The 25,650-nt window shown below is 54.4% G+C and overlaps 1 protein-coding gene across 2 annotated transcripts; it reads left to right on the plus strand.

The window, feature by feature from the left end:
- Window positions 1–136: 136 nt before the first annotated feature.
- Window positions 137–24,357, plus strand: CDC45 (cell division cycle 45). 2 transcript variants are annotated; one of them, XM_036874233.1, is made up of 20 exons: window positions 137–372; window positions 486–545; window positions 1,198–1,290; window positions 2,392–2,529; window positions 3,338–3,484; window positions 6,883–6,938; window positions 8,062–8,110; window positions 9,148–9,209; window positions 10,065–10,115; window positions 11,127–11,246; window positions 12,452–12,583; window positions 12,771–12,869; window positions 13,524–13,685; window positions 18,966–19,104; window positions 19,179–19,262; window positions 19,731–19,849; window positions 21,164–21,240; window positions 22,787–22,852; window positions 23,839–23,893; window positions 24,172–24,301. In XM_036874233.1, the coding sequence occupies exons 1-18, from the start codon at window positions 175–177 to the stop codon at window positions 22,849–22,851; spliced, it is 1,851 nt and encodes a 616-aa protein (XP_036730128.1). In that variant the 5' UTR covers window positions 137–174; the 3' UTR covers window position 22,852; window positions 23,839–23,893; window positions 24,172–24,301. The 2 variants fall into 2 exon arrangements, with proteins under 2 accessions (XP_036730128.1, XP_036730127.1); XM_036874232.1 differs by lacking the exon at window positions 23,839–23,893 and having other exon boundaries at window positions 24,172–24,357.
- The last annotated feature ends 1,293 nt before the right edge of the window (window positions 24,358–25,650 follow it).

The raw sequence follows: 25,650 nt of genomic DNA on the forward strand, positions 1-25,650 counted from the left end.
CTCTTCCCAAAGTAAAGATGTCCGCCGAGCGTAGGGTGTCTGAGTAAACGGCGTCAGAGTTGAAGTGCGCAACCGCGAGTGCGTCCTGCCCGTGGATGACGCTTCTTTGGGGGCGGGCTGGACTATTCCAGCCGTAAATGGCGGAGCGCTAGTGCCCGCCCCCAGCGTGGACCAATGAGAAAGGAGGAAAGGCTGGGAACGGAGTCCCTGTTGGTTGGCCCCCGGGCCAATGGGAAGAGCGCTGATTTGGCGGGAGTCTTAACCGCCGCCGGGCTCGCGGGGTTTCTGCGCGGGCTAGGGTGGTGTCCCGCTGCCGTAGCCATGTTCGTGTCAGATTTCCGCAAGGAGTTCTACGAGGTGGTCCAGAGCCAGGTGAAGCCTTCTTTGGGCCCCGAGGCTTGGGGGAAGGGACGAGGGCGCGCGGCCGTGGGGGCGGGAGGGGCCGGGGTTTGGGGCGCCGCGCTCAGCCCTCTCTCCCCCGACAGAGGGTCCTTCTTTTCGTGGCCTCGGACGTGGACGCTCTGTGCGCTTGCAAGATCCTTCAGGTGAGGCCCGCGGGCCGGGCGGGCGGGGGGCGCGGGGGAGGAGCGGGGCGAGGACCCCATCCCGGGCGACAGCTCGTCCTGGGGCGGGGACTCAGAAGGCTGCTTCCCTGGCGGGACGGCGTTGGGTGGGTTAGAGGAGAACTAGGTAAAAGGCAGGGAGACTAGTTAGTATCTCTGTAGCAACCTGGGCACAGAATGGTTGCGTTCGAGAGACCCGTAGACCTGTGGCGGCTTCTCACGTGTGGGGTTTGAGGAGGAGGAATCTGAAAGCCGAGGGCACAGTGGTGTCATAAGCGATTCTGGAGATACTCGATTCTTTAGCCTGTTAGGGAAGATCGTTGGTTCGGTTTTGAATATGGTGCAAGGTTTACATGAGCTTTGGTCAGTCCCCCTTGGGTCAGGAACTACTTTTCAGAAGACACAGAAATACCATCAGCTTTTCAGTTTTCCTTTGGTGATTTTCAGCGAAGTTGACCAGATGATTCAGTGGACATTCATGTCCCCATCACCTACTTGATGACATAAATATTTCACTAACCTTAGGTTATCACGTGTTGTTTGTCTCTCATCTTTTTTTTTTGTTTAAGTGCATTTCAAGGTAGATTGCAGACATCCTAAATGCAATAGGTTTTGAAAAAAAATCTCTCTCCAGGCCCTGTTCCAGTGTGACCACGTGCAGTATACGCTGGTTCCAGTTTCTGGGTGGCAAGAACTTGAAACTGCATTTCTTGAGCATAAAGAACAGGTATGAGAGATGCATTTGAGAATATTAGGCTTTTTTTACTCAATTACAACTTCTTAACACTGAGCATTCTTTCTATGTATACAATAGCTTGCATGTATTTCTAACTACCGATTTTCTGCAGAAGAGAAAAGTGAGCTATATGTCCAGGTGACTTACCCTCAAATTGTGGAGACAAAACTGACAACAAAATAGAGATAATGAATATGGACAGCCTCTAACTTTGAACTTATGTTGCAGACATTTCATTGTAAGGTGCTTGGAATTTGGCAGGTTGCTTTTTATATGGCCTAGTAAAAACTACTTTAGATTAGACTACTGTTTCATATTTATCTCTCCAAGAAAACTTATCCAGGTTTCCAACTTGAAATTCAGGAACATACCGTCTCCCTTTGAAATTTAAGCAGTAGAGGCCAGGCCTCCTCCCACCTCTGCATGGAGCTATAATGAAAGATGGGACATCTGAGACCCCACAGCCCCACAGGGAGAGACTGGAGTCTGGAAGAGGGTCCCTAGAGTTTCTGGCCACATCTAGGACTGTCTGGCAGAGATAAGTCCTCACCCGGTGCTCCTGTCATCATGAGAGGGACCTTTGCCAATTCAATATTTATAAGGAAAGGGTTTTCTATAGTGATAGGATGTAATTAAAGGGTTAACTTAATATTTAGGTGCTTGTTAAGTGTGGGCTACCTAAGACTTGCTAGAAATTTAACCCTGTGCCATGCTACTAGCACAGAGAGGCAATTTGTCACAGTAGAGTGACAGATCAGAAGAGACCCAGTTATGCATTTGAACTCTTGGTCCATGCACATCACCTTCTTGACCCCAAGCCTGAGACTCGGGCACACTCATCCTCTGCCTGCTCCTCGTTGAAGCCAGGACAGGCATGGAACCCACCTCACAATGTCGTGGTGGAAATGAAATGGTATATGGAGTTGTTAAAGCACTTGCACAAGCCAGCTGTGGCCGTGTTTGGAGCCCCTCACTGTCAGCGCCTCGCCGTGCATCAGGGGCTGCATGTGTCTCAGCAGGACTCGGGCCTAGTGCTGAAGACAAACGGCCTCCCCCATGCACTTACTCACAGGGTCCCCCTCCTTTTCTCAGTTCCACTATTTTATCCTCATAAACTGTGGCGCTAACGTGGACCTGTTGGATATCCTTCAACCTGATGAAGACACTGTATTTTTCGTGTGTGACACTCACAGGCCAGTCAATGTCGTGAACGTGTACAACGATGCCCAGGTAAGCAGGCCTTCGGGGCCCACGTCTCCCCTGAGTTCTCCTGTCCGTCTGTCTGTTCCCTTTTATGCTGCGGACAATGTCACGCCTGGTGTTCTTGACAAGGCCCGTGTCCACATCCCCTATAAGAGCTGGAGCAGCCTGAGGACAGAACCTGGTCTTGTCCATCTTTGATGAGAAACACAGCACCTAACCTTGGAGGTGCTCAGAGGGTGTGTGTGGAATTCGCTTGTCCTGGAAGGTGTAGGGACCAGAACCTGCCCTGAGTCTGCACTCCAAGCTCAGGCCAGCCCAGCCTTATTGAATATTGGGGGACCTCAGAGGCACCTGCCCTATAATGGGTCTAGGATGCACCCTGCCCATCCAAGGTGGTGTGGGGACCAGCAGGACAGTGGTGTGAGGCCACTGTGAGCCTTGCATGGCTCTGTCACACGTGCTCTTTGACACGTCAGCAGTGGGCATGCATCCACGGTAACAAAGCATCAGCTCTGAAACTCTCACGTGAAGGACCTCTTTTAGAGACAGGAGCTTTGCTTGCTTCAAAGTCACTGATCTCCGTGTCCTCTGTCAAAGGCCGAGTTACAAGGCATTCGTTTTGTTGGCTGAGTATGTGGCCTAAGAGGGAGCTTTTTTCCAAACTTAATGACTGTAGGTAGTTTTCAAATTCCCGTAGTTTCTGTGCACCGAATAGCATGCAGATTCCAGCGGCTCACTGTGGCCAATCGAGAAATAAGACTCTGCGAGAGAAAACGTGATGGATAGTTTTCCATGAATGACAGAGGAGATTGATTGCTTTTTGTTTTAATCTTAGATCAAACTGCTCATTAAACAAGATGATGACCTTGAAGTTCCCGCCTATGACGACATTTTTAGGGATGAAGAGGAGGATAAAGAACATTCGGGAAACGAAAGTGACGAGGGGTCAGAGCCTTCTGAGAAGCGCACACGGTTGGAGGAGGTGGGTTTGGGCCTCTCAACACGGTCTTGAGGAAATGATCACTCCCTGAGGTCAGGGGTCAGCCCGGAGCCTGTGGGCCCAGGCAGAGCTGGGAGGCAGCAGGTGTGGGTGCCAACTCTGGGCTCTGCCATCCCCTGGCTGTGTGGCCTCAGGCAGGTTTCTGGACTTCTCTGAGCTGCGGCATCCAGCACTGGTGGCTTCTGCGAGATGTGGAATTACAGGCGGGAGGCGCTGCTCCTCCCACACAAGGGACGAGATTATTCTAGTGCTCAGTGTTGTGAGGAAGCTAATGCCCTCTGGCCCCCGGTCCTTGGTGTGCAGGCTGAGATTTGCCTCTGGAATGTTTGGGGTCCTCCCTTCATCCTTGGCCTGACCAGGGCCTTGGGAGTAGCCCTTCAGGGCCATGTTTGGGATGTTCTGGACACTGTCCATCTGGGGGGTGTGTCCTGCTTCCTCACCTGTCTGCTATTTCTAGAATCTTGGGTCATCTGATTGGGACCTCTGAGACCCACTCTGAGATTTCTTTCCTCTTGCCTGGCTCTTTATCTGTTCTATTTTCCAGCCAACTTTTGGTCTTTATCTTCTAATCTTTGATTTTTTAGAGCTCTTTCTTTTTATTATATAGGTTCCAGGTGTACAGCATTATAATCCAACATCTGTGTACACTGCAAAGTGCTCACCACCATGAGCCTAGTTATCATCCACCACCATATGCTGGACCCTGATCCCCTTCACCCATGTCCTCCACCCCCCATCCCCCCTCCCCTCTGGTAACAAATCTCTGTATCTATGAGTTTATTTTTGTTTTATTTTGTTTGTTCATTTGTTTTGTTAGATTCCATGTGTGAGTGAAATAATATGGTATTTTATTTTACTTTTTATCTTTCTCCATCTCAGTTCACTTAGCATAATACTTCAAGGTCTATCTATGTTGTCACAATGGCAGAATTCCTTTTTTTTTTTAATGGCTGAGTGGTATTCTATTGTATATACACACCACATTTTCTTTATTCATTCATCTGTCGACAGACTCTGAAGTTGCTTCCATGTCTTGGCTATTGTAAACAGTGCTGCAATGAACATTGGGGTACACGTATCTTTCTGAATTAGTGTTTTTGTTTTTTTTAGATATATGCCCAGGAGTGGAATTGCTGGGTCATATGGTAGCTCTATTTTTAGTTTTTGAGGAACCTCCATACTGGTCTCCATAGTGGCTGCACCAATTTAGTTCCCAACGACAGTGTAGGAGGGTTACCTTTTCTCCACATCCTAACAACATGTGTTATTTGTGGTCTTTTTGATACTAACCATTCTGACAGCTGTGGGGTGATATCTCATTGTGGTTTTGAATTGCATTTCCCTGATGATTAGTGGTGTTGAGCATCTTTTCATGTGCCTGTTGGCCATCTGTATGTTTTCTTTGGAGAAATGTCTATTTAGGTCTTCTGCCCATTTTTTGATTGGGTTGTTTGGTTTTTTTTGATACTGAGCTGTCTGAGCCCTCCTGACCAGCCCTGGAGTTCCACAGCCACGAGGGGAGGGGACAGGACTCCACTGTGCGTTGTGGGGAGGGTCAAAGAATTCTTGGGCCCTGGGGGTTTTGTTAGTCAACTTTACTAAGGTATAACTTCTACACAACAAAATTCACCAGGTGTACAGTTCGATGAGATTTGACAAATGTATAAAGTCATGTGACCCCCACCACATCATAATAGAGAACAGTTCTATCATCCCCCAGAAGTTTCCTCATCAGGACCATGACTTGCCTTTTTAAATTAAACTTTGAACTTTGAGTTCATTGTAGAGTCACATGCAGATGTAAGAAATGAGTTGAAATCACTTACATACATTGCCCACTTTCCCCCAGAGGTGACATATTGCAACACTATGGCACAGCATCACAACCACTGAAATAGTTGCGACACAGGACATTTCTGTCACCACAAGGACCCCTCCTGTGGCCCTTTTATAGCCACACCCACTTCCCTCCTGCCCCCACCCCCTCCTTAGCTCCTGGCAACCACTATACTCTTTTTCATTTCTATAATTTTGTCCTTTCAAGAATTATATAAATGGAATTATATAGTAAATAACCTTTGGGTTATTTGGGGATTGGCTTTTTCACTCAGCATAATTCCCTGGAGGTTCAGCCAGGTGTTGGGGTGTATCGGGTTGGTTCCCTTTAGTTACTGAGTATGTTCCATGGTGTGGACCGGCCTCAGTTTAGCCAGTTACTCACTGACGGACATCTGGGCTGTCTCCAGTTTCTGGCTATTATGAATAGAGCTGCTATAAATATTTGTGTGCTGATTTGTATGTATGAACACGAGTCTTCGTTTCCCTGGGATGAATGACCAAGCGTGCATTTGCTGGGTTGTGTGGTAGTTACGTGTTCAGTTTTTTAAGAACCTGCCAACCTTTTCCGGAGCGGCTGTACCATTTTACATTCCAACCAACAATCTACAAGTGACCCAGCTTCTCGCGTTACCACTAGGTAAGGAAGCTCCGGGCTCCCTACCTGGCCTCTGACTCTACCCTGGCGAGGGTATAGGGAGTGCACAGGTAGAAGGAGGAGGTGTTACAGATGGGAGGTGTTCATCGGGGAAGGCTGGGCTCCATGCGGCCTGCGCTGGGCTGGAGGGGGTGGGTCTGGAGTCAAGCACTTATCCTCTAAAAGTTTCCTGTCTTCCGAGGCTGTTCCTTCATGGTTCTTTGGCTTTTGTTGGGGATTTTTTTCTTCGTACCTGTTGGTGTTTCCAAGTGGCCAGCTTCTTCAGCTCCAAGTCTGGGATGTATGAACAAAAAAGAAAACCCAGGGAACTCATGCTGTGACATCCCTCAGGTCCCAGGATCCCTGGCCGGTCAGCCTTCCTCTCCACCTTTCAGAATCTTTTTTTTTATAATATGTGATATTGGGGTTTCTAAGTATATTTAATGAATGTATAGAGAAAAATACATGTACACCATCTTTCCAGAAGCAAGTTTTTAAAACTGCTGTCCCCCCACCCCTGTGCCTTTGTTGTGGGAACTGAATGAGCTTGTGCCTGTGAGATCAGAATAGTCGCTGGAAACGGTGGGGTCTGGATGTAGAAGTGTGAGCTCTTTTTAATCTGGTGGGAAAGCCAGCAGGAGGCAGTGGCGGGCTCTTGGTGGATTGCACGGTGCTGAGATGAAGGACTCGGGATGTGGCCTGAGCAGGTGCGGGGGGGGGGGCGGCCGACCACGTCCACGCACCCGCAGTGCTGATGGGCCAGAGGGCCCAGCTGCCCCCTCAGCGCCTCCCTCCCCAGGAGCAGGCTTTGCGCCCCGTGCCTTCTGCCAGATCAGAACCTTCTCGGGCTGTGGGGTGAGTTCCTGGCTCCTTTGCTCAACCCTTTGTTCTCTTTATCGTGGATCAGGAGATCGCGGAGCGAACCTTGAAGAGGAGGAAGCGAAGAGAATGGGAGGCCCGGAGGTGAGGCTGCGTACAGCAGCGGGACAGCGGGTCAGCGATGCCCCTTGCTTTTCCATTTGAGGATCACACTTTCAGTTTAGAGCCTCTGTGCCAGTGTCTGCAGGATTGAGCGGGTGGCCCTGCACTGGGGAGGAGCTCAGGGCCCCTCTGTCTCGCCCTCTGGTCCCACGAAGGCTGAAGGCCGGGCCTGGCCTGAAGGTCTCCCAAGCACATGCCATCCATTAGGGGTGAGGGCCCTGGTCCTTTGTTTTCATAGTTTTCTAAATGTAGATACTTTTATTTACAAATTCGAGAGATGGCAATTGTGTAAAACTTTTCATAGGAAAAAAAGTATGAAAAGGAAACTAAGTTACACACACCTTCTCTTTCTGTTGCAAATTAAAAAACAGAAGTGCTTTAAAATGAAAACATTGGAGAGGTTATTCTAGCTTGAGGCAAACGTGGAGCAGTGCTCTAGAGCTGGGAATTCCTTGCTAAACACAGTCCTTGGAGGTCTCGCAGGGTCAGAGTACCCAGCCCCTGTCCTGCTGTGCCCCCAGCCAACCCCCTTGGAAGGACAATGTAAAACCATTACAGGAAGTGTAAGGAAAGAAAACTGAATATAACCCACTTTCACTAATAGGAAGAGATTCTGGCTTTGGATTGATTTTCCTGGGTTATCTGTACTTGTGCACATTTTACATAATCACACCTAATTTTGCATTTTTCCTCTTAATAGGATCATAGTTCTGATGGTTCCAAAAGCCTTTATAAACTGCCCAATGCTCAACTGGCTGGTTCCCCTTCTTTGTGAACTGGAGGCTGGGTCCAGCATCCTCCTGTGACACATACGCTGCACGCAGAGCCCGTCTTGTCTTGCTTGTTCCGTGAATTCCCTTCTGGGGATCATTTCTTGGGGGGGATTCTGGGGCTGCGCCATTTCACATATTCTGCAGCCACACGAGGTTTGAGCCCGTTTACTCCCTTCCCAGCCATTGTATGTCTATACTCCTTGAAGAGTCAATAAGTGAAAACAAACTATTTCATTTGCGTTTCTTGGGTACCATCCAGTTTTAGCATTTTTCCCAACATTTGTTTTCCTGTTCTGCTTCCTGTTGAAGACCCGCGTTTTGTGTCATTACAGAAGAGACATACTCTTTGACTACGAGCAGTACGAATATCACGGGACGTCGGTAAGTACAGATAGGCGGGAGTCACAGTCACGTTTGGACTCTAGGGGTCACTGTCCTAAAACAGGAGGAGGAATGAGCACAGGTTTTAGAGCCACGAAGGCCTGGTATGAATCCCAGCCCCACAGCTTCCTCTTTGTGATCTTGGGCAGGGGATGCAGCTTCTCTGAGCCTCTCCTCCTCAGTAAAAGGAAGAGAGCAGCCCTCACTCCAGAGGCAGTTGTTGGGACGGTTCCTTTTACCTAGAGGTACTCAAGGAACAGCAGCTATTATTTCTGTTCATGATCAAAAGTACAGAACAAGGGAGTTCCCTGGCGGTCCAGTGGTTAGGACTTGGCGCTCTCACTGCCAGGGGTCTGGGTCTGAACTAACATCCTGCATGCTGCGCAGCCAAAAAAAAAAAAGTGCAGAACAGGTCTGTTAGTCTCTGTGCAAGAAGGTGGAACTCTGGACTTACACAGGCCCGCCAGCATATGTGTTACAGGAAGAGTTTCGTACAGAAAACCCAGTGTGTTGACTCTGGCATCGCTGAGCAGAGCTCAGGGCCTTGAGGACCCCTAGAAAATAAGTTTCCAGTAAAGCATCCTGTGTTTAGCCTTAGAATTTGGCTCTGGGGCCTTGGACCCTGAGCACGGATTTCCAGAGCCCCTGTTCTGGTCAAGGCCCCGTTGCCCTTCGTGGGATCATCTCTCTGCCCTGGCAAGTGGAGGATCCTAAGCCGCGGGAGGGGTGGGTGGTGTGGGCAGGAACGGACGCCCGGCCCCTCAGATGCTGGAAGCTCCCGTGGAAACCAGTCTCCTTGGCGCTGTTGAAGGAAGCCCAGCGTCTCAGGGCAAACGGGATTTAGAGTCTTCTGGTCAGACCCTGATCCTCCCATCTCCTGCCAGAACCCAGCCCGTCTGCTCACAGGAGCTGGATGCTTCGTCCACAGGCAGCCCTGTGGGAAAGACCCTTCTCGCGTGGTCCCAGGGCCCCGGGCAGCACGGGCCTGGCCCTGCCGTGAGCACGGCTGCCCGGCCTTAAGCCTGTCTCTCTTGCAGTCAGCCATGGTGATGTTTGACCTGGCGTGGATGATGTCCAAGGACCTGAGCGACATGCTGTGGTGCGTGAGGCCCTCCTATGAGCAGCTGCATCCTCACAGCCAGGGCGGGTCCCCACTGCCAGGGGAGTGCCGGGTGCGGCCCCTTTCTGCACACGTGCAGGCCCTGGTCGTCTTCCTGACTGGGGCCCCCGGCTGCACACAGACTCCTGGGGGGACTGGGGAGTGTCATGGGGCGCCGAGGGTCTGAGGGAGGGGACTGGGCCTCTCCACCCTTCCCAGCTGACTGCCCAGCCTTGCTGCCCAAATCAGTTTGAGTGTGAGGTTTGAACAAGGCTGCTGTCGCCAAGTATCTTTGCAACCCTGGCAGGGGGGTGTAGTTCCGGTACAGGAGTAGCCGCTGGCCTGCCTCTGAGCCTGCTGCTGGGGCTTCCGGCGGGGGTGCTTGGCCCACTGCGCTCCTGAACGCGGGTTGATTTGGGGACTAAAGGCTCAGAGTCTAGCGAGGAGTGTGTGGGTCTGGCCTGCTTCACTCTCAGCATTCTGCTCTCTGGGTCCTGGTTTTCTCCTCCGCGAGGTGACGATCTGTGCTGAGTCAGAGCCTCAGGACGGCCGGGGCAGGGCCAGGCACTGGCCACATCAAGGCCCAGAGGTGCCCTGTCGCCCTGAGCCGGCGAGGGTGGTGTGCGGCCGGGCGAGCCGGGACACAGGCGGTGTGGGGCCTGCCGCTCTTGTCATAGGGGATCCCTTCTGGGAACTGAGAGCCCCACAGCGGTGACACCACAATGGGAGCCTTGGAACCTCTCCGCCCGCAGGGCGGGACCGCTGGTCCAGCGGAGTGTCTGGGTCAGGCCACGCTGGCAGGACATACCTGTGAGTGCCACCCACCCATTCACAGCTCCATTCCTCTCCTTCTAGGTGGGCCATCGTTGGACTAACGGACCAGTGGGTGCAAGACAAGATCACCCAGTAAGGATGCACTCCCCCGGGCTGTCTGAGGTCGGCCGCAGCCGGGTTTGGGCTGGGGGCAGTGTCCCTGCGGTGCCCTTTGAGGAGGGGCTGCCTTGGGCCTGGGTCCTTGTCAGGACTGGACCTCTGGCGCAGTCATGTGTGGCCTTGTGTGGATGCTTCATCCACCTCAGGGGCCCAGCAGGTGGAGCCTGAAGTGAGCGGAGGGGCCCGGTCTCCCGGCCCTCATGTTGTCTGTTGACCCCTGTGCCCGGTGGACACAGGGCTGGGAGGAGGGGCCAGGGCCCCGAGGCCTGCCAGGGCGGGCAGGCATGATCTCAAAGGTTGGGGGAAGGCTGGACAGGCCTGCAAGGAGGACAGGAGCCGAACCCTTTTTGCCCTTGGTGGGTGGGCTTTGCTGTTCCTCTCTGTCCGACTCCAGGATGTAGACACCTGGGAGGGGCAGGGGGGCCGGTGCCCCTCTCATTCCTGCTGCTCTGGTGCCATCAGGTGGGAACTGTAACCCCGTCCAAGGGCCCCGTGCCTGCCTCCTGGCACAGCCTCCGCCTGCACTGGTTGCAGAGGCCTCTGTGCCCCGGTAGCTGCCCCTCCCACCCTGCCCACTGGAGGGTCCCGAGTCTCACGACCTGGGCCCAGCCTGCTCCCCTCCTGTGTTGCCGATGGCGTCAGGTGCACAACGCTGGGCACCATGCTGGCCTGGGTGGCCCCTCAAGTGGACCTGGACGGGGTCTGCCTTCTCCCTCTCTCCTCACCAACACTTCCTGTGCTGGGCGTCTTGTCACTATGGGGTCTGTCCACTGACTGTGGCTGGCGGATGGGCCATGGCACCCTCTGTGCCCACCCCAGGGGGCCTCAAATAAATGACGCGGGACACCTGCTGCCCAGGAGAGAGTGCATGGGGGTGGCAGACGAGGCCAGAGCCCAGTCCTCGTTTGCCTGCAGAGGCAGCAGGGGTTCTGGGCCCTGGACAGGAGGGGCAGAGGGAGCCCCAGGCTTCGTGCTGTCTTCCAGGATGAAGTACGTGACTGATGTGGGCATCCTGCAGCGGCACGTGTCCCGGCACAACCACCGGCATGAGGACGAGGAACACGCGCTCTCCGTCGACTGCATGCGCATCTCCTTCGAGTACGAGTATCCTCACGGCTCAGCCCTGTGTCCCCGGGACGAGAGGCTCTGGGCAGAGGGCCCGGTGGGTGCAGCAGGAGTCCTGGACGTGGGCCCTGCCTGGCTCGTCCATGGCTTTGCCATGTTCAGGAACATCACGTATATTAAGGTGCATGGGTGCGGGGCCACGGCGGTTTAGGCAGTTGAGAGGGTTCGCAGACTCCTGCCGAGTGGGCGGGGAAGCAGCAAGCAGGTGCAGTTAGAGAGTGACACTTCACGAGGTGGATGTGGCACCTCGAGGGGGCGACCCAGGCCATCAGGCCACAGGGCTCAGGACAGGCTTGGTGAGGCCATGCCAGAGGAGGCCACCCTCAGGGGAGGGAGGGCTGCCTGGGCAATCCCATGGCCTTGCAAAAGCCCTGAGGTGAGCTCTAGGGCGGGGCTGGAGCGATGGATGGGTACAGGTCGAGGAGCTGGTTCTTCGTGCTTGAATGTCCCGGGGCTGCCAAATGTGGGGAATAGGCTGTGGCAGCCGTGGCAGGGGTCTCGCTGCTTTGGTGGCAGGTAGAGCGATGGCAGGGGTGGGGCTGGCCTGTGCCTGCCCCGGGACGGCTGGGGACCAGTGAACATGGCTTGGACGGGTCAGGTGGGGGTGCCCACGACAAGTCTAGGAAGAGGTGCCGGGTGTGGGGCAGCCAAGCTCCAGGAGGGGGCGACCACCAGGAGCCGGGTCCTGACATGTGACATCCAGGGACCGGGGTGCGCCGGGGGTGCGGGCAGGGAGGACAGTGGCCCCAGGGCCCAACCGTCAGGAGGGGCATCACAGAGGACAGAGGCCGCCGTGTGCCCAGAGACCCTCAACGTGGGCGAGGACCATCCTCACAGCCACACTTGTGGCCCCAGGAGTGAGGAAGAGCCTGTCAAGGAGTGGGGCGAGGATAAGGCTTTGTCGAGGAGATCCCAGCACAGGCCCAGCCAGGTGGAGCCCACGGGGAGTGGGTGGGAGGCCAGCCTGAACTGGCGACACCCAGTGGGGCCTCCCAAGTCCTGTGTGGCCACAGGAGCCCCCAGAAAACGCTGTGCGTCCACATCTCCCAAGCTCTCTCTGGGTCATGTTAAGCTAAGGTCCAAGAGCTCCAGGTCCCTGGGGGGCTGACTGGTTATGCAGGTGGTGGTCCCAGGGCAGGGGCCCGGGTCACTATGCAGCCACAGCTCCTTGACCGCAGGCCCAGCCTCCGCCTGGCTCTCTATCAGCACTGGTCCCTCCACGACAGCCTGTGTAACACGTGCTACACCGCGGCCAGATTCAAGCTCTGGTCCCTTCACGGGCAGAAGCGGCTGCAGGAGTTCCTCGCGGATGTGGGGTGAGTGAGCGCCGAGGCCCGCCCCCCACGGCCCCCCTCCCCTGGGGGAAAGCTCCCACTCCTGCTCTATCCCACATTCCTCACTCGATCCCAGAATCTTATGCTTAATCTTATGCTGGTCTGAAGGCCAGGCCGGGGCATCAACCATGGCATCACGCCTCCTGTGACCAGTGCTCCTCCTTCCCAGTCTCCCCCTGAAACAGGTGAAGCAGAAGTTTCAGTCCATGGACGGCTCCTTGAAGGAGAATTTGCGGGAGATGATTGAAGAGTCTGCGAATAAATTTGGGTAAACACATGTTTCTTTGGATTAAGCTTTGTCAAGGTTTCAGCTTTAATCACATTCTAAAAATAATGCAGAAAACAAGAACGCGTAGATGATTGTGACCTGACTAGCCTTCCCTGAAGTTTTGATTTCTCTTTGGGTTAAAATTAGGACTTAAGGTGCCTGAAAAGTTTAGAATCCTTACATCCTGGGGCCGAGGTGCAGACCTTTGAGGTCAACCTGGACTATCCGTCACTGGACCCTGGAAGGGCCCACTGGGGCCAGGTTCAGGCGAGCTCTGCCCAACCGGGTCTTCTGGCGCTGCTGGAGGGACACGGGCCTGGCTGCTCCTGGCGCCCTGGGGCGCAGGCAGGAGAGGACCACACCCGCATCCCCGTACCCGCCCCCCCCCCACCCCACACACACACACACAGCTAGCTCCTGGCTTGCCCTGACTGGCTGACAGCTTTGTACCAAGTGCTCAGCACCCTGGTTGAAGGCTGGTGTGTCGGCCTCCTGACTCCGTCCATTCTCTGACTGGAATGGCTAGCTGCAAGCATCAGTGGGGGCTGCGGAGGGAGCATTAGTGCTGGCCTGGCCTGCGTGAGAGCTCACCCCAACTCGAGGACACTCCGGCCACGCGCAGAACGACAGCCGTGTCGCTTCCTCCCGTTGCAGCATGAAGGACATGCGCGTCCAGACTTTCAGCATCCATTTTGGCTTCAAGCATAAGTTCCTGGCCAGTGATGTGGTCTTCGCCACCATGTCGCTAATGGAGAGCCCCGAGAAAGACGGCTCTGGGACGGATAACTTCATCCAGGCTCTGGACAGTCTCTCCAGGTAGTGGGCCTGGCTGTGGGCCCCCATCCCCGCCGGCCACTCGGCCCTCAGCCCCACACTGCCAGGGAGGCAGGTCACAGGGCCCCCGGGCACGGGGGTGACTGCGTCTTTGCAGGAATCCAGATCACAGTCCACCTGAGCTGGGGGCGCACGAGACACGTGCCCATCTTCAGTGTGTGTCATGTTCTCTGGAATCCTTTTCTTCTTTCTTTTTGATTTAAAAATTTTTCTTCTTTCTCACCTCCCATACCCCTTCAGGCATTATTGTTTATTCATTCCGGTGTTTCTTCTAGTTTAGTTTTCATTTCTCAATTATTTTTCTTTTACTTCTAATTTTTTCTTATCTCACTTCCTGAGATGTACTATTTTTTAATGTCTTTCAGCTTGTTTTGAAATAGAATATTACAGTTCTGGTCTTTTGGGGGCGTGTCTTTCTAGTTAACCTTCATTGTCGAGAGGGAGACTATCCTCCTGGTTCTTTTTCCTGACAATAACTGAGAGGATTTGATCATTGCTCATTTTTTTGTGAGTTTAGTCTTCCTGACTTTTTCGGGGGAGGTATGGTTCACACAGCTTTTCCATCTTCAGAGTGTTAGAGATGGAGAGGCCTGCTTTCTGGGGTTTCCTGGTCCATTCCCAAGCACACTTTTTTAAACAGCTTTGCTGAGCTATAATTCACATATTGTATGGCTCACCCATTGCAAGTGTACAATTTAATGGCTTTTAGTATATTCACAAGGTTGTGCAAACATCACCACTATCTAATTTTACGACATTTTTATTGCTCCAAAAAGAAACTCTGCTCCCCTCAGCCATCGCCTCCCAAATCTCCCATCTCCCCCAGCTCCTGGCAACCAATAACCTACTTTCTGTATCCATAGATTTGCTATTCTGGACATTTCATATCCATGGACTCAGACATTAAGTGATCCTTTATGGCTTGGCCTCTTCTGCTTAGAATAATGTCCTCAAGTTTTATCCGTGTTGTAGCATGTGTCAGAATTTCCTTTCTTTTTATTGCAAATAATATTCTATCATAGGGATAGACCACATTTTATTTATCCATCATCAGTTGATGGACATTTGGGTAGTTCCACCTTTTTTTTTTTTTTTTTTTTTTAATTTTTTTTTTTTTAACTTTGGGTTTATTGATTTATTTATTTTTATGGCTATGTTGGGTCTTTGTTTCTTGTGTGAGGGCTTTCTCTAGTTGTGGCAAGTGGGGGCCATTCTTCATCGCGGTGCGCGGGCCTCTCACTATCGCGGCCTCTCTTGTTGCGGAGCACAGGCTCCAGACGCGCAGGCTCAGTAATTGTGGCTCACGGGCCCAGTTGCTCCGCGGCATGTGGGATCCTCCCAGACCAGGGCCCGAACCCGTATTCCCTGCATTGGCAGGCAGATTCTCAACCACTGCGCCACCAGGGAAGCCCCCACCTTTTAATGATGATGAAAAATGATGTTGTGAACACACAATTGTGAGTTTTTGTGTGGACATGGTTTCCTCTCTCTTGGGTATATACCTGCGAGTGGAACTGCCGGCTCGTGTGGTGATTCTGTGTGTCACCTTTTGTATAACTGCTGGACTGTTTTCCAAAACACGACTTCACCATTGTACATCCCCACCTGCAGTGTATGAGAGTTTGAATTTCTCCATATCCTCACCAACACTTGTCACTGTCTGACTTTTTGATCGCAGCCATCCTAGGGGTATGACGTGGTCTCACTGTGGCCTTGATTTGCATTTCCCTAATGGTTAATGATGTTGAGCAGTTTTTCATGTGCTTATTGGTCATTTGCGTATCCTGTTTGGAGAAATGTATGTCCTTTGTCTCTTTAAATTGGGTTGTCTTTTAATGATTGAGTTGTAGGAACTGTTTTGTATATTCTAAATATGTCTCTCAACAGATACATGATTTGCTAATATTTTCTCCCATCCTGTGGGTTGTCTTTTTACTTTCTTGATGTTGTTCTTTGAAGCACAAACATTTTTAATTTTGATGATGGTTGGGTTATCTATTTTTTCTTTTGTTTCTTTTGTTGTTGGTGTCATAGCTAAGAAACCATTGTCTAATCCAAGGTCGCAAAGATTTACACCTCTGTTTTCTGTAAGAGTTTTATAGTTTTAGCCTTTATATTAGGTGTATGATTCACTTGAGGTTAATTTTTGTATCTGATGTGAGGAAGGGATCAGCTTAATTATTTTGCATATGGGCATCTGACTGTTCTAGCACCATTTGTTGAAAAGACTTCTACCATTGAATTAATTTGGCACCCATGTTGAAAATCAGTTGACCATACATGTGGGAATTTATTTCTGGATTCTCAGTTCTCTCCCACTCATCCATGTGTCTAACCTTATGCCAGTACCACACTGCTTTGATTACTGTAGTTTTGTAGCAGGTTTCGGCTATGCTGTGTTCCTTGAATTTACATGTGAATTTTAGGATTAGCTTATTAATTTCTGCAAAGAAGTCAGATTGAATTGAATATATAGGTCAATTTGGGGAGTGTTGCCATCTTAACAATATTAAGTCTTCTAATCCATGATCATGGATGTTTTTCCATAGACTTAGATCCTCTTTAATTTCTTTCAACAGTGTTTTATAGTTCAGAGAATAAACTGTATACTTTTTATTAGATTTATTTCTAAATATTTTATTCTTTTTGATGCTATTGTAAATCAACTTACTAATTTCATTTTTGGTTTGCTCATTGCTACTGCATAGAACTACAATCAATTTTTGTATACTGATCTTGTCCTGCAGCCTTGCAGAACTTGTTTATTAGTTCTGACAGTTTTTTAGTGGATTCTTCAGGATTTTCTATATACAGGATCACGTCACCTGCAGATAAAGATGGTTTTACTTCTTCTTTCCCAATCTAACTGCCTTTTATTTCATTTTCTTACCAATTGCCTGGCTAGAACCTCCATGACAATCCCAGCGTGTTTGATCAGTGCCTCTGCCTTTCTTTTCTGAATTGTCCTTCTCTTGCCCAGTTTCAGTTCCACTCGTAGCCATCTCTCCTCAGCAAGGGGCCCAGAGTGGAAAGGAGCTCTGGCTGGTACGGGGAGCTAGCCTGCTTCAGCCCCCTGGTGTTTGCCATGGCCCTCACACTCACCTGCTCTTGTGTGGCGCAAAACTCTTAAGTTTTGGCCACTGTCCCCAGTTGCCTGGAGTTTCACCTTTCTTAGGTCTCTGCTTCTCTGCTCCCTCCCACACGTCTGGTGGCCAGTTGGGGGTTTCTTCCCACCTGCCTATATTTTGGGGTCTGTGGTGTTCCTCATTCCTTTGTGTTGTAAATGTGGGTCCTAGGTCTTTGGTTTTGTAATGTAGTTGCTCTGTTTTTATCTAGAAATATGGGGAAATCAAAAAACTATACTGCCGACTGTTTCCGCCTCCTCTCAGAATTGATGGGCCAGTCTTAGCCATTGTCTGCTGACTTCCTGCTGTGACAAAAGAGCATTCATCCCATTTCTGTGCGCCTTCCCCTCCTGTTGGTACAGTTGTGCCACTATTTTTAGCTCCTTTGTAACCTTAGCATACTTCGGTCTTGTTCTTTCACCAGCATCTCTTGTCTCCCTAGTTGGTAAGAAAAGAGTGTTGGCATCCTTCGTTTTCTCCTCCCCCATACCTCCCAGGATGTGAAAATACTTTCACATGTTCAAGGTTAACAATAGTGGGGTAGAGGACAGAATGTGAGTCGTCTCATCTTTGGCTGTAGGTTGATTCTCAAAGATGAAGATCAATAAATAGTGTTACTTGGTTGCTCTAATAAAATATTCCAGAGTCACTAATGTGCGGTGATCCCGTTCCTTTCTGGCTCAGCTCTTTGTTTTCCCTGGAGCTCTTCATTGCCTCCTTTATCATATCCGGTTTTCCCAGCTCTCATTCCCTGAGCCCCTTCTGTCCAGGAGAGCCTGGGGCTCTGTTCTCGGCTCCAGCTCCCTAGGCCTGCCACCCGCCCAGACTGTGTCGCTGGGGTGGACCCAGCACATCTTGGGATCCTCATCTGTTTTTTTCACTCCCCCGTTTTGCTAGAACATAATTCTTAAGCAACTTTTAAAGAAAGGGCACATGTGAGGTAAACATTCTGAGCTCTTGCACATCTGACAGTATCTTCTGCCCTCATCTGATTGCTGGTTTAGCTCGTGCAGAATTCAGGGTTGCTCCCTGTCTCCCAGCAGCCAGTGGTGTTGATGAGAAGTCTGAGCCATTTTGGTTCTTGTTTCTCTGTAAATGCACCCTCACCCCCACCAGAAGCTTTCGGGATCTTTTTTGATTCTCAGTGTTCCAGAATGTCTAGTGGTGTGTGGGGTGGATCTTGTTTCATGCATTAGACTGAGGTTTTGGGTGAGCCCTTTTAGTCTGAGGAAATGCTTTCGTACTCTGCCTTTACTATTCCCCCCACACATATGTCTGTTTCTTAATCTTTCTAGACTTCCTGGAATGATTCTCTGTCTCCAATTTTTGCCTTATATTTTCCATGTGTTTGTCTTATCTGTGGTAAGGAAGGCTTTCTTGACTTTGAGTGAATTTTTTATTTGTTGCAACCATTTTACTTTCCACAAATTCTGGTTTCTGATTGTTCATTTTTCATAGCATCTTGTTCTTGGTTTACGAATGTATTGCCCAAATCTCTCTTAAGATACTAATTAGACTTCATTTTAAGCTTTCTTTTGGTCTCCAAATTATGTTTCCACTAGAGCTGTTTTTTCAGGCCACAGGCATTTCTCAAATGTCTGGTGGTCCTCCACATTCAAGGGGTTGGGGGGATGGAGAAGGCTGTGGAAGCCTGGCAAGCCTGCTGGCCAGAAGACATCACTTCATCTTGATGGGTGGGAAGCCCATGTGACACTTTGGGACCCTTACCTGCTGGGTGCAGAGGCTTTGCTTGAAGACCTGACCTCTCCACAGAGGGCTCATTTTAATGTGTTCAGAACGGAACCCTCCTTTGTGTGGGGGAAGGGTAAAAATCCATCTGTCAGGTGGCGGGATCCCTAGTGCCCCGCAAGCCTCTCCGGTCAGAGCCCTGCAGCACCTTCCAGGAGGCACCTCTGCTGGCTTCCAGTCTCTGGTCTTCTGATGCCAGCAGGAACCCACCCCCCTACACCTCTCCTGTCCATCGCTGTGGGCTTAGACACTTTTTATTCCTTCCTCTCACCGGAAAGGGAGCTGGGGAGGGAGGGAAGTGAACTGTCGGCTCCACAGCCCCTCTGACCCAGAAACCAGGTGTTCGGTCTGCAGCCAGTGCTAGAGCCGTGCGCCTGCCATGTTTCAGGGGGAACCTGGACAAGCTGTACCGCGGCCTGGAGCTCGCCAAGCAGCAGCTGCGCGCCACACAGCAGACCATCGCCAGCTGCCTCTGCACCAACCTCATCATTTCCCAGGGGCCCTTCCTCTACTGCTCCCTCATGGAGGTCAGCTCCCCACAGACACGTCCCCAGCCCCGCCCGCTGGCTGCCCCCTGACCACCTATCCCCACTCCCTGCAGGGCACCCCAGACGTTGTGCTGTTCTCCAGGCCAGCCGCCCTGAGCCTGCTCAGCAAGCACCTGCTCAAGTCCTTCGTGTGCTCGGTGAGGGTGGGAACACAGCAGCCGGGGGCAGGGGGGGTGCGGGGGGGAGTGGCTGGTGCCAGACACTGGCCTTGGGGTGCGGGGGCTGCTCACCTGCCAGGGACTGGCAGGTGCCTCCCTTTTCCTGAGCTGTGTTCCTCCGCCGAGCCCTCGTGCCATCACTCACCACCCAGGTCACTTGGACAAGTGGCGGTGGGGGGGCCTCACAGAGCACGCAGGGCTGGGGCTCATGTTCAGCGGAGGCGGGTTGGGGCGGGGGCGTGGGCTGGGGAGGGCCTCCTGGAGGAGGTGACAACTGTGTTAGGACCTAAAGGAGGTGAGGGAGGGAACAGCCAGGGGCACAGGAGGCTGGGGGCAAGCTGTGTGGGGACTTGAGTGTCTCTGGGGAGAGGGAGTCCCTGGAGGCTTTTGGGGAGCAAGGCACTGGGGCTCCTGGGCACTGTGACCGAGGTGCACTTCCCTCTGCAGACGAAGAACCGGCGCTGCAAGCTACTGCCCTTGGTGATGGCCGCTCCCCTGAGCGCGGAGCAGGGCACCGTAACCATGGTGGGCATCCCCCCGGAGACCGACAGCTCGGACAGAAAGAAGTGAGTCCTGGGGCCCGGGGCTATGGGGGGTCGGCCTCAATGCCAGGCCAGGGATGGCCTGTTCCACCATGAAGCAGGGTGGTGGGGCTTACACATGTGGGCTGCAGGGTGGGGCAGCATCAAGCATGCACTGAGCGGGGTCGGGGTGCAGGGAGGTGCAGCAGGCAGGCGAGCCTGAGGGTGGCAGGGCAGTTGGGGCCTCATGCTGAAAGCCCAGGACAGACACCAGTGCACGGGGTTCACCAGTGAGGGCACGTCTCTGGGCTCCAGGTAACCCGGGTTCCTGTGAGTGACCTGAGGCCTCTTGGGAGCTCCCACCCCAGCATGGGGTGGGGGGTGCAGGTGTGGTGTAGACGTCCAGCTTCCAGGCAAGGGCATCCAGCTCCCTGAGGAGGACCGGCCGGGGTCAGACGCACCCAGGATGGGCAGCGAGGTGCGTGGCCCTGCGGCTGCAGCGGGACCCTCAGCCCTCCCTGGGCCTGAACCCTCCTCTGAGGAGTAAACAGTTTGCACTGAAAATCTGGATTGGGTCTGGGTCTTACCCTGAGTCTGGATCGGTCCCAGCTCTGCCACTGTGAGCTTTGACCTCCTTCTGCATCTGCAAAGGCCATTGAGCCATGAGTGGGGAGACAATGGCCTCTGAGACGAGTGCTTCCCTGCCGCCGGGCTGCCTTCCAAAGCTCCCTCGAGGGTCTCAGATCCAAAGTCACATGGGTGGGAGCCGGCCAGCGTTCCCAAGGCAGCACCGCGGCCACCTGTGTCCTCACTCGGGCCGCTGGTCTGTACATGGCTGGGCCGGTTGGCAGTGAGCTCGGTGGATGCGCACAGTCTCCTGTGAGGGTGGCTGTGGAGGCTGGGAGCACTTGCCCCCCTCTGCCCGCCTTCCGCCCTCTGCTCTCCGCAACAGGCACTGGAGCCCCTTCCCCACGCTCCCGCTGTCTCCACCAAACCTCCCTCGATGCAGCTCCATCCAGGCTGCTCCCCGAGGGGCTCCGGCTCCCCCACCGCCCTGCGGGCCCCTCCCCATCCCTGGTCCCACCTGCTGTGTGTGTCTAGGACCCCATCCCCACACGGCTCCACGGAGCCTCTGCCTCTCACCTGCCCCAGCCGCCAGCACGGTGCCTGCGGGGTCGCCAGGGGACACGTCCACCTGAGGGCTGAGAAGGGCTGACGGGGGAGCAGTGGTGAGAGGCAGTGGCCGTCCAGAGAGTGGGCTGAGGCCTTGGGGCTGTGGCCATTGAGGAGTCTGGTGTGTCCCTGGCGGGGAGGGTCCACTGCAGGGACAGCCCCCAATGCGCCTCTGTGTGTCCCCAGCTTTTTTGGTCGGGCGTTTGAGAAGGCGGCGGAGGGCACCAACTCCCGGACACTGCACAACCATTTCGATCTCTCAGGTAAGAGTCCGCCGCACTGGGGCCCTTTCAAGGTCAGTGCTGGCCTTGGAACCAGGAAAGTGCCGGGGGTGCCCTGCCAGCAGTCCTCTGGCCTCGGGCCCTGCACCCCGTCTGGGCCCTGACAGGCATACCTGGCTCTGGCCTTACGATCCAGCCCCTGAGATGACTTCACCAAGGAGCTTGGGGGTCTGGCCACCACTATGCCCTGACGCTGCCGCATGGTGGCTTTGGGGGGCCACACCTGTAGGCCACCAGCGCCCCCGCAGCTTCCCCGGATGCCAGTGTGGAACATGGCATGTTTGGCCATATTTGCTTTCTGTTCTTCAGATGTGCGGCACTTTACCCCTGTGTTAGTGAGCCCGGGCTGCTGTAATAAAGCACCACAGAGTGGGGGGTTGAAATAATAGAAATGCATTTCTCACTGTTCTGGGGGCTGGAAGGTCAGGTGTCAGCAGGGCTGGTTCCTCCCAAGGCCTCTCCCCTGGGCATGTAGATGCCGTCGTCTCCCTGTGTCTCCACGTGGTCGTCCCTCTGTATGTCTGTGTCCTGATCTCTTCCTATAAGGGCACCAGTCAGACCGGATCAGGTCGCACCCTAGTGACCTCATGTGACCTGATCACCTCTGTAAAAGGCTCCTGCCAGGTACAGTCACGTCCTGAGGTGCCGGGGTTAGGCTGTCACCATAGCAAGGTGGGCACCTTCAGCCCATAGCACCCACCTCTCAGAAAGGACCTCTCACATCACCACTGATGCCTTAACGAGGACCAGTCTCTGAGTCCGAGACCCGCCTTCACCCCATTGCCTCTGGAGTCTAGAGCTGGCGTCTTCCTGCCGGGCCCACTCAGGCTGTGGCTCCGTGGTGGGGGGTCCCCTCCAGCAGCAGCCCCCCACTTCCTGTTTCGTGCCTGAGACTGCAGACAGGCGGTGCTGGCCAGCCTGCAGGACGCCCTGGCTTCCCACACAGGGAGGACTGGAGGGCCGGGAGCTGCTGGGCTTCCCCCAGGGGTGGGCGGCTTACAGGGGGTGTGGAGGAAGTCGAGGCCTGAGGTACCCGCAGCTTGCAGGGCCAGGCTGGCTGGTTTTGTCCTGTCTGATGAGGCCCCGTGCTGGTCTGAGGCTGACGGCCCCCAGAGATGGGTCAATTTGCACCATGTCCCCTTCTACGGAAGGGACACCAAAGCTGAGAGACTGGCCAGAACAGGATGGAAGGCCACCTCCTGCCTGACCGCTTGGGTGGGAGGGAGACCCCTCTGCCAGGGCTGTGGTGTTCAGAGTGTCACCGCTGGTCCCCTGGCTGCCCCGAGGGTCCTGCCCACAGACCACAGCCGCAGCTGCACCGACAGGGCAGCTAGGGAGTCCGGTTAAATAGGTCTCATGGTCCAGAGCACCCCAGGCCACCAGGGAGCCAAGTGCGCCTTGGAATGTGGTAGGGGGTTGTCGCCACTGGGGCGCCGGGCAGCGGGAGTCAACTTGGTACTTGGTGGCCTCCCCCAGCTCTGTCCCTGCTCCTCCCGTCCCAGTGATTGTTTTCCTTTCATTACTTCAGTGATTGAGCTGAAAGCCGAGGACCGCAGCAAGTTCCTGGACGCGCTCGTGTCCCTCCTGTCCTAGGGTGAGTCGTGGGGGAGGGGGTGCTGGCGGGTTCCCGTGGCCCTGCCACAAAGCCCGACTTCTACCTGGGTTTGAGGCCGGATATGGGGTCCAGCGCCTGTTCCCAGGGACGCCTGTCCCCAGGCTGGTGGCAGGACCACAATGGGGCACTTTGAGGGATCTAATTTCATTAAGCTCCTGGGATCCCTTCAGAAGGAGCTGCATTTATCCTCCTCTGATCACAAGGCACCGGGTGTGGCCGGGAACGGGGGCTGCCCTCGCCCCAGCATCAGGCCCTGGGCTGGAGCCCACGGGGTGTCTGTCTATCTGGGCTGTCATGCGCTGGACTTCTGAGAAGGCCAAGCTGGTAGCAGCCGCTCGGTGGGGAATTACAAACCGTGGGCCCTGTGTGAGCCTGGACGCGTGCGGCTGTCACTGTGACAGTGCAGCGCAACGGTCCCGCCAGCGCTGTCCCCTGTGCCTCACACACCACCTCTTTCTCAAGGACCCTCGGGAAATGGGCTGGGGACCTGCTCTGTCTAGTGACCCCTTCTCAGCCCAGGCCCCCCACAGCGGACGCCCTGCCCGGCATCTCCCTGAGCCCCGGCTGGAGTTGCGGCTGTGGCACATGGGCCCCGTCCAGGCTCCGGTATGGGGGGTCCCTCCTGCCGGCCCAGGGTCCTTCCCCCGCCCCCCGTCCCTGGTGAGCTGGGAGTGTGGGAGCCCTGGTGCGCTCTGTTGAGAATGGCCTAGGGGCCTCAGGGACCTCCCCCAGCCCCTCTCTCAGGGGGCACAGGGCTCTGGGGGCAGATTGGGTCTTATGTGACGTCTGTGGGGAGCCTCACCAGGCTGCCCCTGTGTCCTCATCTGAACTGGGGCTGACACCCCTTGAGCCTCAAGGGCTTGGCCTCAGCAAGGGCCTTTGTGTGGGGGGAGGGTTAAATCAAAGGTTACAAATGGGGGTCTCGGGCAGTGGAGCTGGCATCTGAGGCAGACCCCTCCCTGCAGCCTGCTTGGTGATGATCCCAGTGCCATGTGTGAGCTGCCACCAAGACGGCACCAGGTGGGCCAACCTGGGAGGGTGAGGGGCAGCGTGCTGGGGACAGTGCCAAGGCTGGACAAGCCGCCAGGCAGGGTCTGTAAGGGGAGGAGGTGCCAGGAGCCGTGTGGCCTAAGGTACTCAAGCAGACAGGACGGCGGGTGCTACCCCCCACCCCTGTCAGTGGTGGGGCTGCTCAGAAGCAGCCGCTCAGCACGGCAGTGGGAAGGCCTGGGCAGTTTGTTTGATTTGGGGAACCATCAGAATTGTTTGAAATTTATTTTTTCTTTTCTCTTTTCCAGAGTTTGATTTCCTCAGAAGTGACCTCCTTCTCCTTATTTATGTTAACTGGCTTTTATTTAGATTGTAAGTTATGGACATAGTTTTAGATGCAGGGACAGTGTTTTTAATGGAATAAAATGATTATTTTAGGTTTGGTGCCCCAATCTTGGCTCTGGTCACAGGGCCAGTGCTTGGTTGTTCTCTGAGCCTTGTGTGTCCAGAGGGACCTTGATCCTGTGCCCTGGGCACCCCGATGCCCAGCAGGAAATTAGCATGGGGGGCAGCTTCCAGGCTCCCTGGACAGCAGTGGGCAGAGGCCAGGCCCCTCAGCACCTCCACTGACCACTTTGATGCCAGCCAGGACTTGGCTCGGTTCGCCCTCCCACCACTTCCTCCTGTCCACTGGCCTTGGCAGCATCTCAAGTCCACCCTCTTCACCGTGCACCCCTCCCAGGCCCACCCTCCACGGCCATCATCTTACCCCCAGCACCTGCCTGTCCAGGTGCCCCCCCACCTTCTGGGCACATGGCAGGCACCACCAGGCGAGTCAGGCAGGGATAGCAAGGGCGGGGCCCCAATTCAGGAAGGGAGGGGCTTGCTGAGGGGCCTCGGGGTCACCTTCGCCCACGTCCTATCACAGAAGGTCCAAGCTGGACAGGCCTCAGCAACCTCCAAAGTCTTCGGAGCAGCAAGAGTTCTCTGTCAGGGAAGCCATGGGATCAGCTGGCCCCACCCTCCCAGTTGTCCCCAGGACACCTGCCAGGGTTGAGGGGATCTGGAGGCAAGGAGGATGCCATTTCTGTCCTTTGGCGAGGAGAGAGCCATTCACACAAGTGGCTGAGGCCATCTGTGACCAGTGCACAGAGCTCGGGTGCCAGGGGAGCAGGCAGGCTGGAGGGCCATGGCCACCTGGGTGTGGCACCTGGGGCCACGGGCAAGAGGCGGCAGAGTGGTTTGGGCAGCACTTATGTTGGTGGGAAAAGCCCAGAAATCGTGTTCAGGAACTGAGGACACGGGTTAGGGGGGCCAGGTCTCAGGGTGGGCCTTGGGGAGGGGTAGTGGGCAGTGGGGCCAGCTGCATTGGAGCTGCATTGCTCCTCCCACCTGACCTCTGGCAGTGGAGTTTTCCCCTGCCTTTCCCATCATGGGTCGGGGACAGCAGCCTGCCCCGCCAGGGCCCTCAAGCTGCCCACCCTGGCCATCTGCAGAAGCTGAGGGCTGGGCAGCTACCATTCAGAATCCCGGCTGACGCCTGGGGTCCTGGAGTCAAGAGAGCTCTGGGCTGTGGAGGAGGCAGCCTTAGGCCTGCGCCTGGGCCAGACACCCTGTACCCGACACTGCCTGGACCCTGTGGCCAGAGCAGAAGTGGAAGGACCTCTTCCTACTCCACCAAGAGCCGAGGCTCCAGGATCACACACTTGCTCGCTTGGGAGCCGTTCTAGGTCAGGCTCAGGCAGGGCTGCCGTAAAGGCTAAGGACCTCTGTGCCATGGGGCCCAT

This window comes from Balaenoptera musculus, chromosome 14, assembly GCF_009873245.2.
Source record: "Balaenoptera musculus isolate JJ_BM4_2016_0621 chromosome 14, mBalMus1.pri.v3, whole genome shotgun sequence".
Taxonomy (NCBI): domain Eukaryota; kingdom Metazoa; phylum Chordata; class Mammalia; order Artiodactyla; family Balaenopteridae; genus Balaenoptera; species Balaenoptera musculus.